General features: G+C 37.5%; 1 protein-coding gene across 1 annotated transcript; it reads left to right on the top strand.

Annotated features, from left to right (window-relative positions):
* The first annotated feature begins 2,079 nt into the window (after nucleotides 1-2,079).
* On the top strand, nucleotides 2,080-8,412 carry LOC149839255 (coiled-coil domain-containing protein SCD2-like). The gene is made up of 12 exons (XM_090003957.1): nucleotides 2,080-2,201; nucleotides 2,299-2,380; nucleotides 2,596-2,637; nucleotides 2,761-2,823; nucleotides 3,437-3,486; nucleotides 3,584-3,611; nucleotides 4,025-4,099; nucleotides 4,187-4,297; nucleotides 4,384-4,444; nucleotides 7,525-7,638; nucleotides 7,772-7,893; nucleotides 8,329-8,412. Exons 1-12 carry the CDS (start codon nucleotides 2,080-2,082, stop codon nucleotides 8,410-8,412), a joined length of 954 nt encoding a protein of 317 aa, XP_089860083.1.
* Nucleotides 8,413-13,125: the final 4,713 nt, after the last annotated feature.

Here is a 13,125-nt window from a genome sequence, read left to right as displayed (position 1 = left end):
AAGCAAGGAAATGACTTGGGAGAATTAAAAAAAAGTTCTCATGGAAATCATAACATTTTTTGAAAAGAGAGGACAAGTTGAGAAAGTATGGACATCTGAATTTGATATTTTGAAGTTAAGTTTAATATTAGAAAGACTCTTGATAAAATCATGTTCTTTTGCTGATACATATGAATTTTGCTATATCCTGAAAATACTGTATCTTGTATTTTGTTGGTTTCCAAGATCTCAATCAATTTTTGGCAACATTTTTAAAATATTAGATATTTTTATGGAAAGAGAGCTAGATGTATGGACAGACACAAACACATGCAAGCAAGTGTGCACACACACATGATTACATGCATGAAGATCCCCTATTAAGATGAAAGGAGCAGAGAAGGTCAATCCATTGCGTGCCATTTACAATTGCCAACCACGTGCTTTTGTTGTATGAATAATAAAAAAGAGGGAGGGAGAGGGAGAGAGTCCATTCTAGTTCAATCCTCTCTGTCCACAATGGCAATGCCCCTTTCATGATCAATGCACATTCTAGTGTCAAATGGGGAACAACATGTCAATGCAATGGATCACTTCTCCATCTTTTTAGGTAGTTCTATCCCTGCCATGTGGCAGCTTGGGAAAGGAATATGGACAAAAAAAATGTTTGTGCATGCATGGAACGAGAGGCTCTCATTCAAGTGCAATGGTTGATCAACCCCGTTTCCAGAGGATTTCTCCACAGGATCAGTATGTTCCGTGTCTTGACTTGATCGGTGCTACGATTTGCATGAGCTATCAATAGCTCAATTACCACCATGTGAATGGGAGATGTATATAAAAACTGGGTTTAGCAAATTTGTGCACCTATACACTTAATGTCATTACCGAGTAAGGGCTGTCTATGTAGTCACAAGCACACATAGACGTCACCTAGGTGAGACAGCTGATATAGTCAACCTAGGTTGAGTAGTTGTGGTTTCTAGGAAAATTTTCCCTAGGCAGTTGACCTTGTTGATGAGTGCTCAACCAGTCGACTAGTTGATTGGTCATGTTGACTGTAATACCTTGACCTTAGGCTTCTTGCTTAGGGTCATTATTGTCAAGGTTAGCCCCATAAAGGGTCATTATTGGTTTTAAGTTTATTTTTAACCCTATCCAAAAGCAATAAGCATTAAACATACGCCTCTTTTCAACCCAGTACTGTAGGAGAATACATGTGTAGGTGTGTTAGAGACTAGAGAGTAATAAAATAAAATGAAAGCATAAAAAGCAAGAAGTAGAGAGGGTATTGTGAAATTAGGAAAAACTGTGCAGGTTCCTTCTTCCATTTATTTTATTTTGAAACATGTTAGTTTAGGATATTACAACAATAGGAGTACCCTTGAAACAAAATCAGTAAGTGAAGCGTGAAGATAAAAAGAACAAAAACACTTATATACCTGCAGATTTTCTCATTTGCATCAAAATGTTAATCATGCAAAAGAGAACTCACTATTTTCTCAATTCTTATTCTCAAGCTTTAGGAACCCTCTTGATGTTTTTTTGCTTGCTTTCACATTCTTTTGTCATTTTCAAGCTATTTTTGTGGGTTTTGGGTCATTAAAGCCTTTTCCTATAAGTAGAGAAATATAAAATAAAAAATCCACCCTTCATTTTTTCTCATCTTTTTTTTTACAATAGTTTTAAGTATTATTGCTTGTTTCTTTATTTTATTTTGATTCTAATTGGGAGTTGAAGGATGGAAAGTGTTTTCTTTTTCTTTTTCCTTTTAACTTTTCAGTTGGAATTAGAATGGCATTATTGACATATTGTACTTTTTAAGTTTTATTAATTAATAATTGTGATAGTAAGAATTGCACATCATGATTTAGTCAACTACAAAGTGAATATGTGAAATGATGACATTTTGTGCAACCATTGTAAACAATGGATTTTGATTATCATGTTTTTAAACCCAAAATTCTATTTTTTTTATTTTTTGAACTTTTTTTCTTTTGTTCTAGGTGATCCTAGAAGATGCCTGAGTGCACCTAGGCAGGCCAAGTAACCATTCGAGGCCTAGCGCCCAAGTATCACCCAACACTTCTGATAACATAGATGGCTTCTGTTCATCATGTTGAGTTGCTTTGCTTAAATTGGTTGTTATCATTTGTTAAGCCATGTGATGTTTCCATTGTGATATTATTTTGGAAGCTCATTATGTACCTCTGCTTCTCTTGGTGATTTTATTGTTTCTTTTGTTTATCAAAAATTAGCATTTCTAGACATGTATATAAGTTTTTGCTTAATTTGTGCAATACATGCACACTTGCACAGGTATCCATCAAATATAATGAATTCCAATGCACGAGAACGAGAACTAGCAAATCTGCGTGATGCTTCTGCTCTCCAGGATGAGGTGTCTTTCAAATGACTACATTTAGTTTTCCTTTCAATCAGCAGCACGACTTTTGTGTGTATGCTTCCCTGAAAGAAAAGGACTTCTTTAATATGTGCATATTTACTTGTAGAGTTTAAAACTTTAAAAACCAAGCAAATTTATCATATAATTGGAATATGATTGCTCTTTCCATGTTTCTTTCTTGTTATGACATGGTTATTTTGAAATGGCAGCTTGATATGTTACAAGAAGAGAATGAAAATATCCTTGATAAGGTTTGGTGTCAACTGTAGTTGCTTTTGCATTTAACTTAGTTCGAATGTGATTGTTTTTATAAAATCTATAATACATTTATGCTGTGAAAGTATAAAATGTTTTTTTTGCGATAAATATCTCAGCTTCGGCTTGCAGAGGAGAGGTGCGAGGAAGCAGAAGCAAGGGCCAGGCAACTTGAGAAACAGGTAGCTTCCCCTGTATGAATTGAGGACTGTATAAAAATGAGGGTTTTCTCAAAACTTGGTTCATTTTTCAATCATCAAGTTTAAGGTATTTATGCTAAAAAGCTAAAGGTTGTAATTACAAGGTACTTTGTGATCTTCATTAAAAGCATGATCACAACTAGATCAAGCTCCACTCATCAACAAGTTGCACCAGGCCAAGGGCCAAAACTGTGTCCCAGGACCCGGCCATGGACCGTCAGCAGGCCTAGCCCTTTCTTGAAAGGGAAAGACATGGAATGGCCAGGCTGGCCTAGTTTGTGGCTATTTTTGACCATAGGTTGGCATGGTTCGAGCCATCCTGGGCCTCAAAATGGTGGTCCAGAGTCCAGACCCAGCCAGGCCACCTATGATCCAATAATCACCCCTAACATATGGTTTAAAATCTTCATTTTTGTTTACTTGTCCGGAATATTTATTGTTTAACATGTTCTTAGATTTTAATCTTAGATGACCTGATTATGGGGAAGTGTTGTGCTTGGGAAAGAGTAAATTCATGTCATACAAAGAGTTAGAAGCTTACTTTTTTGCAATTTCTATTCATTTATTTAGAGTATGTTTTGCTTCTTACTCTCAGGTTGCTGCCCTTGGTGAAGGTGTATCATTGGAAGCAAAGCTATTGAGCAGGTTGGCAGTATGACTTGGCAAATATAAACCATCTCGTATTGGAACATTGTACAACATCACTGTTTATTCATGTATTTATTTTTCCTTGTATCTTCAGAAAAGAGGCTGCCTTGCAGGCAAGAGAGGTGCGCAAAAATATGTACTATCCATCCATCACTTGGAATAAGAGAATACTAGGTTTTGTTAAGTTGATCAAAAAGGGCTAAAAATGGCTAGATATGGCCATATGAGTAAGGTTAGAGATTACCTGCATCCACATCCATCTAAGAAGAGATAGATATTTGTATGGGTTAGGTTGCAACCTATATGCTACTCCACATCCAACCACATCTGTTCATATCCAACCCATTTAGATTCACCATCATTTATTGTAGGTACCTATTTTTAAATTATATGATATTGTGGAGCTGACCATATTGGTCCTCAAGTTAGCACATAAAATAGTCAATTGCTTCTGACATTTGGAACATCATAATTTCTATTATGACCCAGTTTCAATTTTCTTTATCCTAATGTTCTAATGTAGTTCTTATGACAGGCTGCTTTGAAAGCTGCTGCTCAGAATAAAGATATAAGAAACGAGGAAATTGCAACCATTCGGTTGGAAATGGAGGTAACATCAGCTCTCATGTCTGACACTTCTTCTTAGTCTAAATTTAGCTAACTAAATTGTATATGTGAATTGTTGAACTTTGGTTAGCATGCAAGAGATGAGCTACAATATACTGCTGAGCAGCTCCGAGAAGCAGAGGATGAAGTAAAGTCACTTCGCACAATGACACAGAGAATGATACTTACTCAGGAAGAGATGGTATGCTTAATAGTTGTGGTATGGTTATCATATATTAATTCTCTAATACATTTTTTTAGCTAAAGGTGTACTTATTCCTGTGTTAGGAAGAGGTGGTTCTGAAGAGATGTTGGCTTGCTCGGTATTGGAGCTTATGTGTTCGGCATGGTAGTGTTCTCGTTTCTTCCCGTAGATTATTCAATATATTTCTTTCATGTCTTTTGAATATCACTGTTGCTGCATGCCTTTAAAAATCCTGCTTCAAGATATTATATGATACTGGAACTGGAGCCTACATATCCTCTTCATGCACAAGACTACTTTGTACATCCACGTTGCTTTAAAGCTTAAAGTAGGAATACAGATAACAACTAGAACATGATTCACTCAATATACAGTGACATTAACTTTTGTATTACCTAGGAAAAACCAAGTAGCTAACCCTCAAATAGTCAGTGGATGGTAAATTTCTGGTGCAACTCAATTTGGTGAATGTTGCATGAGATGTAGCTAAAGCAAGCTTCTTCCTTACACAAGGACACACTTGAGTTGTCAAGAAGGAACTGGCCTAGAGATTTCACTTGGTGTGATTCTTTTGACTTAGGTTTATGAAGAAAGGATATAAAGGCAGGGCAGTTTTACCTTGCATTCTCTGTTACCATTGAAGATGTGATGCCCAATTTACATACAAAAGTTGTAAGGGAGGATAATATGATAAAAATTCCTAAAGAACAGGAGCAGAGGTCATATTTACAAATGATGTAAATTGAGCTAGTACCTTGTACAAAGACGTGCTGTATAAAATGCATAGCTCTACAAAATATTCATGGTCTCATTTGAGTTTGCTGTCAGAGGGATTCCAAAATAAATAAGGGGTTTCATGAAGAAGTTAGCAAGCTGAAGATGATTAGTGTACCTAAGGTAGTGAGAAAAATGAAGACACCCTCTAAGTACCACCATCTGTAAACAAATGGCAATCTAACTCAATGTAGTTTCTGTACTCAATAAATATTTAGTTAGCAATATTTATGGTGCTATGAGTGTGAAGGAGTGGAAACAACAACTTTAATCTCTTAGAAAGCCCAACTCTGCAGCAGTGAAGGCCACAAAACAGCCCCATGTAATAGATGCTGAAAGCCTGAAACCCATTTTTGCTTCTCGTATTGCCACGAGAGTAGAGAATGATCAAGAATGAACTCAAGATGTGTAGTATTTACTTATCAACAATGCCCCTAATAAAGTATGGTAAGTAGTAGTGATTTTAAAAGGCGATAAGGGGAACTTATGTAATAGTGGATTTATAATATCATAAACAATGGTATTATGCACATCTTTTTATTGGTTTTATGGGGGGATTATAGTTGAATTTCTTTCTATCTTTTATTATAGGTTTAATTTCTTAGCTTTGTAGTTTGTACAGTTGGTCATTTTATCTTTTCCCCTTTACATGCCTATCTATGTCATAGGGATGTGTTATTTAGTTCCTGTGTCTAGGTGATATGACATGATAAGTGGCCCACCACGTGAGGCATCATGACCTATGTCACATGGGTGCGGGTGCGGGGATTCGGCACTTCCAAAAAACCCGGGTGCGGGGGTGCGGCAGGGGCAAAAATGTAATAAGTAATATATATATATATATATATATAAAAAAAAAAAAAGGGGGTTGGGGAATAGTCGGGGTTTTTTTTTTAAACTTTGCAGCTGTCAGCTGCTGTCAGCAGCTGACAGACAGCTGCTGCAGCTGTGCTGACAGCTGCTGTCAGCAGCTGTGCGTGAAAAACTTACTTTATGCTAGTCTGTCAGCAGCTGACAGACCAGCATAAAGTTTTTTTAAAAAATTTTCGAAGCCCATTTGGGCAATTTTTTTTTTTTTAAAAATGGACATTAATGATCCTGGGTGCGGTCAACGCACCCAGGATCGAGTTGACCGCACCCGGTGCGGCACCTTCACCCGCACCCGCGTCGAGTCGCGTCGACGCGGGTGCGGCACCCTCCTAGCCGAATCCCTGTGACATAGATCATGACGTGTCGTACATAATTTAATATTTCAATTATGAATACATTTTTGTGTTACAGTATCATAAATATATGTTTGATCAATTAAAAAATAAAAAAGTCCATGTCCTCGTGTCCTAATTTTCAAAACATCTGCATATTCAAATTTCATAATCCATGTTGAGTCTGCATATTTGTCCATGTCCTCGTGATGTAGTATCCTATTGTATCTCTACATCATTCCAATGATTGGGAAGACAACATTTTCTCTCCATATTTCTATTTGTTCTCACATGGTACACTTCTTTAGACTTGTTTTTTTTTCATAGCTGTGAATATCTGTATAGGTTTCAAACTTCCACCCACGTAGTTAAACTGGTTAGAAGCTGCTGTATCTACTGCAAGGATGATCATGTATTGATTGCTGTTTAGGACATTTTTTTATTCATGTTGCTTCTTTCTACTTGGAATGTGGGTGATTAAATTCTTTGAGGAGATTCTGATATTTTTATATAACATTTAATACATTATTGATGAGGATTAATGCACCAGTGATGATCCATTTTCCTGTGACAATACTACAGTTCATGTTTTTCTTATTTTCGTGCTGGGATGTGTGTGTAGCCACACATGCACGTGTGTGTTCCCATCCAGATTTGATTTTCTTTTGAAATCCTATTGTATTTTGTTAAGGAAATTAAAGTAATATTTTTGAAGTTTGGACCAGATAAATGAATGTTCAGGAACACCTTTCAAAGAAATATTCAAATCTGCCTTGAATCTTGTGATAAAAATATTGTACATTATTTTTACTTATGAAAAATGATAGTAACAAAAAAAAAGAATATCATAAACCTTTGTATTCTTTTATGTATAATTCTTGGGACACGATTTTATTGTAGGTTATTGACTTTTCAGGTTAGAGAAAAGATGAAGTTGTTCATTCATGGAAAGTGTACATTTTATCATGATCCCACACCCATCTTGGTGGGAGAACAATCTGTTCTTGGAGTGTGAACATGGTGGTGAAGTTTGATTCAGATAGAGGAATCCAACCACTAGGAGTTGGCTGGCTGTTTTACTACTAATTTGCTTGCTTATCTCTAAAGAGACTTGGAAAAGGATTTATTTTGTTTCTAACAGTTTCTACTATTAGAGATATTCAAGCATTTTTTAAAAGGATTTGGTGATATGATTTCACTGCATATTCTTATTGTTTATTATTGACTTTAATATGCATGAACACACAGGCATCCATGTGGATATTGCAAAGTCCAAGCAGGAGCACTGGTCATCCTTATCTCCACTTCCTTTTGAAGTCATGATATCTGCTGGACAGAAGGCTAAGGAAGACTCTTGGAAAGGCCAGTTTAAAACGTCCCATGGTTCTGATACCCTATTTAGTCATGCGGTTTTCCAAGTTACTAATTGTCTGATAAGATTCTTTTGTAGCAGTAAGGTGTGGCCTTTGTTTTCATGGTGTTTTGGTCTAAACAGGGGATGCTGATAGTCCCAAAAGAGATAATTCTGCTAGGGATATAAATGATTTGACCGGGGAAGGGAATATCGAAAGCATGCTTCTAGTTGAAAAAGGCCTGAAGGAGTTAGCTGCCTTAAAGGTTTTCCTTTTAGAGTTTGGCTGGAGGTCTTTTTTTGGGTATTTTGCAAGTTCTTCTAAAATTTAGCTGCATCCCTTTGATGCCATTCACTTCCAAATAAATGGCAGAAGTGCCACTATACATGTGTGGATGTGCCATATGGCTATACTGTACATCTACCATGTATTTGGAAAGTGGAATTGTAGTATGTCTAGACTACTTACTGATGCATGTTTTGAAAATATTAAAGGTTTAGGTTCTGAACATTATGTACATGGACACTTGTAAAGAAAAAGTTCCAATTTTAGGTTGTTTCTCTTAGCAAGTTTGACTATCTCACGTTCTAAATGTGTTAGGCATGTCAGCAGATTATGTCATGCCTTTATTTGAATTTGTATTGTGGGCTTTCCTCTCATACACCGTATTTCAGAATGTTTTCGTGGTTATTTGTTTCAGATAGAGGATGCTGTAGCAGTTGCAATGGGCCAACATCGGCGTCCAAATTTGATGCAAGTTGGTCAATCAATCTCAGGTCCTTGAGTAATGAAGGATTGTTCACTTAATGTTTGTCTCTTTGTCTTCAATCATATTTTTGAAAAGCCAGCTACACGGACCAATATGTGCCCAAACTTATGTAGAAAGAGAAGATGAAAATGAGAATTGATTGCAAGAAGGAAATGGATACAATTGAAGCTTGCATGCAAACTATGCGATATAGTGTAAAGGTCAAAATTGGAGAACAGAAATATTCCAATGACACAAAAAGTTGTTAATGCTTGTGATGATTGTGATTTTTCTTTAGTACCTTGTAAAAACTTCTTGTAGATAACGATACTGTCTACTTGTAGATATCAAACTATGAATTTAAAGGTCAAAATTGGAGAACAGAAATATTCCAATGACACAAAAAGTTGTTAATGCTTGTGATGATTGTGATTTTTCTTTAGTACCTTGTAAAAACTTCTTGTAGATAACGATATTGTCTACTTGTAGATATCAAACTATGAATTTACTTTTTCTCCTAAATAGATGCATGCATATATATGTATGTATGTATCTATAATCAACTTCCTTAGTATCACCTTGAGAACTAAAAAAGCTTGAAATGGAAAAAGATATATTTGGCATCATAGAGTCCCAGAGGGGCTAACTCCAGGGATGCCATTGTTTTTGGTACAGGTTCCTACATCAATGGAAAATCCATATCTGAAGGAGAAAAACTATATTATGTGTTTTTAATAATTTAAAAAAAATGAAAATGACAAAGATAAGCAAATGAATCTGTTTAAATTTGTAGAAGATTTTGTGATTAAAGAAATTGATAATATGTATGTATGTATGTATGTATGTGAAACACTTTGTCACCTGAGAAAGTAGACCATTTTTTCCTAGTGAGAAAGCTTTTCATAAGGCTTGCAATCATGTGATACATTTTTCCATGTGTAAACGACTGATCAAAGCCAAAGTTGTGTAATAAGGAACGTTGGTTTCTCAGAAGTGAACCCAAAAACAGCCTGTTACCATATCTTACAGGTATGCATGAAACAGAGCATGCTCTTGCTAGTTTCGAGACATGAAAAGGCTCACCTACTGCTATGCATCTAAGCAATTGCAAGTGCTTTATCTAATTTAGGATATAAAATGCCTCATCACTTAATTTGAATGTCCTGGTTATCTTTTCAAGAACGATAAAATTCAGATGGTTCAAGATGTGACAATATAACCCTTTTTAGAAGAGGTTTTCAAATAACTTGATCTATGACATGAATATTATCTGGACTATGTACCTAACAGATTTGATGGATTTTAGATGCTAGATAGAACAATGAGATCCTAAAATTTCCAAAAATTTCATCCAATCTAATAATCTCTTTTATGTATCTGCCTACACCCCACATGCACATATGAATGAATGTGCATGCAAATGCATGCATACACGTGTTCTCTACCAAATTTGATTTCCATAATGCTAGTGACTCTTATCTCTTTCAATTTTATTGTTCCTTTCCCTTGCCTTTTCTCATGTGATTGTAATGCTGTAATGGTTGAGAAAACTAATTACAAGCAAAAAATGGTTAGAAACTAAATAAAATATAAATTAATAATAGTTTAATTTTATTTTTTTCTGTTTGGCATCTGATGTTGTTACATGCCTTTATTGCTCCTAGTTTTACAATGTTCAGTGAGGCATATCTTATGAAAGCACTTCAATTTTCTGTCTGTTTGCAACAGATCCAAAGCCAGCTGTTGATAGTCAGAATCTTCCCGAAGCAATTGGTATGTTGAATTCTAAAGCCCAATTTGTGCAAGATTTCTTTGTCCTCAGCTATATGTTATATTCAATGATTATTGAGTGATGCTGTGGAGGTCTTTTAGCGTGATTAATTATGGTTCCTACCAACATAAGCTTTTTCTTTTTTGCCATTGAGAACTGCAATTTTGGTAAATTTCTCCAGGAGACTGCAAGTTTTATTTTAAGTTAGTGTTCACTAATATGTATTTATTCTGAACTTTGTTGAACACTTGTGTCCAGAACTTTCGCAAGAGGAATCTGAAGATGTGCTCTTCAAGCAGGTATTAATGATGTTCTATGCTTTGAAAAAGTTTCTTTTGTAACAATTTTCCACTGAGTGTCCATAGATGCTGAACCTGATCCATTACCATTTCATTTATTTTAGCTTCTCCTTATTAACATGAAGCCATTTGTGTATCATACCACATGCTGACAAGTGCTTTCAAACACAAAAAGTGGAAAAACTTGAAAGCAATTCTGTAGCAATATGATACTTATAGTTTACAGTAATTGACCTAATGATGTACACAAACATAAAGAAACTTACAATGAGAAATGCAATGAATGGCCTAACGTGTATGAAAAAATTCGAGAAGAATATCTTATGATGAAAAAGACAATTCTTACATTGATAGTGTAATGAGACCAACAAAATCTCAAAAGAGAGCCACAAAGGCTACAATGAGATACCAATACAATAGTGGTCACTTATGGACCAAAAGATGGAGATACACACCAACAACTCACAAAGAGAGTCACAAGTAAAAATATAAGAGATATTTCATTAACAAATGCTTAAAATAGCATTGATATATACAATAGGGAAGATCCCTATTTATAAGCACAACAAAGAGCAAAGGGGGCAGCCCAATTAGTAGTTGGGCTGTCCCAATCAGCCACATGATACAAGCACTAATAAAAGTATAAAATAAAATAAATATAATGATATTACAAATCAGCCCCTAGTGGGCTGATCCCTATTACAAAAGGAAATGACAAAAATACCCTTGATGGGTATTTCAGTTTATATATATATATATATTGGGTAGAATACCTTAACGCCCCTCTTCAAACTCACGATGCAACAACCGAGAGTTTGCCAAGGAGGAAGTAAAATCTGGGTGATGGGAGCGCTTTGGTGAAGTACTCAGGAGTCAGATGGTACATATGACAACGTGATGGTCTTCTTCTGAAATTCCTCACGAACGTAGTGACAATCTATTTCAATGTGTTTAGTCCTTTTATGAAATATATGATTGCTCGCTATGTATATTGTGCTCTTATTGTCGCAACACAGTTTTGAGGGTTATACAATGTGAACTCCCAAGTCTTCTAACAACTGTCTCAACCAGTGTTGCAAAAAGTTCACTTTGAAGCATAAAAAGCGCAATAGAACTCATAATAGCCATTAATGGCCTGTCCATCAGAGTTTTTGTACTATCCATCCTCTCCCTTGATGAACCATCCCGAACAAGTACGATGAGGGGTTTTTCTTCATCATCGCCTTGTTCTATATGCCCTGATCTATTCGACTCACTCGAGCATCTTGCTTGTGAAGGCGCATGATTATCATTTAATGAAATGTCCACAATTATGCCTTATCGCATACCATGAGGTTGATCCACCTTGTGCTACTCATCGTAGCATCTCATATCATCACCAAGGGATGTGACTACGCTGATAGCCAAAGGCCACAAGGAGGCACCCAAAACAAGCTTAAACCTGTAAGCATTCTTGAAAGAAACCTAAGAAATAGAAACAATAGCATAATCACGATTTACATGGAGCAGGCAAGAAATCAAGCAGTAAGAGCACAAACAAACAGGTCAAGAACAAGGCCAAGGCGCATAAAGCGCGGGGCGATAGAAAGTAAAGTGCTGAAAAGTAAACAGCCAAGGCGCATAAAGCGCGGGGCGACAAAAAGTAAAGTGCTGAAAAGTAAACAGGACAAGGATCGCGAAATCGCGTCCTTGAGTTAAAGACAAAAAGTAAAGCCTAGGCACATAAAGCGCGACGGCAACAGAAAGTAAAGTGCTGAAAGGTAAACAGGACAAGGATCGCGAAACCGCATCCTTGAGTTAAAGAACATACATATATAACTTATATGTATACGTATATAATTGTCCTCGTGTTCAATTATCTTTTCTTTAGTTTTAGTTTTGTTCATTCAAGGTCCTTTTACGCAACTTTCCCCTACCTTGGGGGGTTGCGAGTTCCCGGACGCCTGCGGGCGTAAGTGTGAACGGTCTCGGGCCACGGGATACGAGTGCACTCCGTCGTGCAACTTGCAGGCGCAAAAAAAGGTTAGCGTGAAAGCCGAAGTCAGAAAGCGGGTCCGACAACATCTGCAACGGTACCAGACCACCCAGACAGAAGCTCCCTACGAGAAGACAGTGGAGGGAGCACGACGAGGGGGACAGGAGAAGCAGAGCCTCCTGTTAACAAGAAAAGAGAGAGAGACAGGAGGAACGAAGCCCCCTGTCGACACAACAGATGGCAAGGGAAGTCCCCTGCCCTACCAGCAATCCAAAGGGGACAGGAGGAACGGGGCCTCCTGTTGAACCGCAGGTGGCAGGGGGCTCCGCCCCCCTACTGGAAAACAAGGAACGAACAGGGGGAATGGAGCCCCCTGTCAAACAACAGGTGGTAGGGGGCTCTACCCCCCTGCCGGCAAACGAAAAGGGACAGGGGGAACAAAGCCCCCTGTCGAACAACAGGTGGCAGGGGGCTCCGCCCCCCTACCGGCAAACGAAAAGGGACAGGGGGAACAGAGCCCCTGTCGAACACCACAGATGGCAGGGGGCTCCGCCCCCCTACCGGCAACCAAAGAGGGACAGGGGGAACAGAGTCTCCCTGTCGACAAGGCAAATGGCAGGGGGCCCCGCCCCCCTGCCGGCCAACAAGGAACGGACAAGGGGAACAGAGCCCCCCGATGAACAACAGGTGGTGGCAGGGGGCTA

This window comes from Nuphar pumila, chromosome 4, assembly GCF_984573655.1.
Source record: "Nuphar pumila chromosome 4, dmNupPumi1.hap1.1, whole genome shotgun sequence".
Lineage (NCBI taxonomy): Eukaryota > Viridiplantae > Streptophyta > Magnoliopsida > Nymphaeales > Nymphaeaceae > Nuphar > Nuphar pumila.
This window is presented reverse-complemented; position numbering and strand designations above follow the sequence as displayed.

Bases quoted from the DNA above. Each gene is read 5' to 3' on its own strand.
- LOC149839255 (XM_090003957.1), top strand. From the start codon at position 2,080: ATGGCTTCTGTTCATCATGTTGAGTTGCTTTGCTTAAATTGGTTGTTA. The intron at 2,381-2,595 runs GTGTCTTTCAAA...TTGAAATGGCAG, and splicing joins CTTCTGCTCTCCAGGATGAG to CTTGATATGTTACAAGAAGA. The intron at 4,298-4,383 runs GTATGCTTAATA...TTCCTGTGTTAG, and splicing joins TACTTACTCAGGAAGAGATG to GAAGAGGTGGTTCTGAAGAG.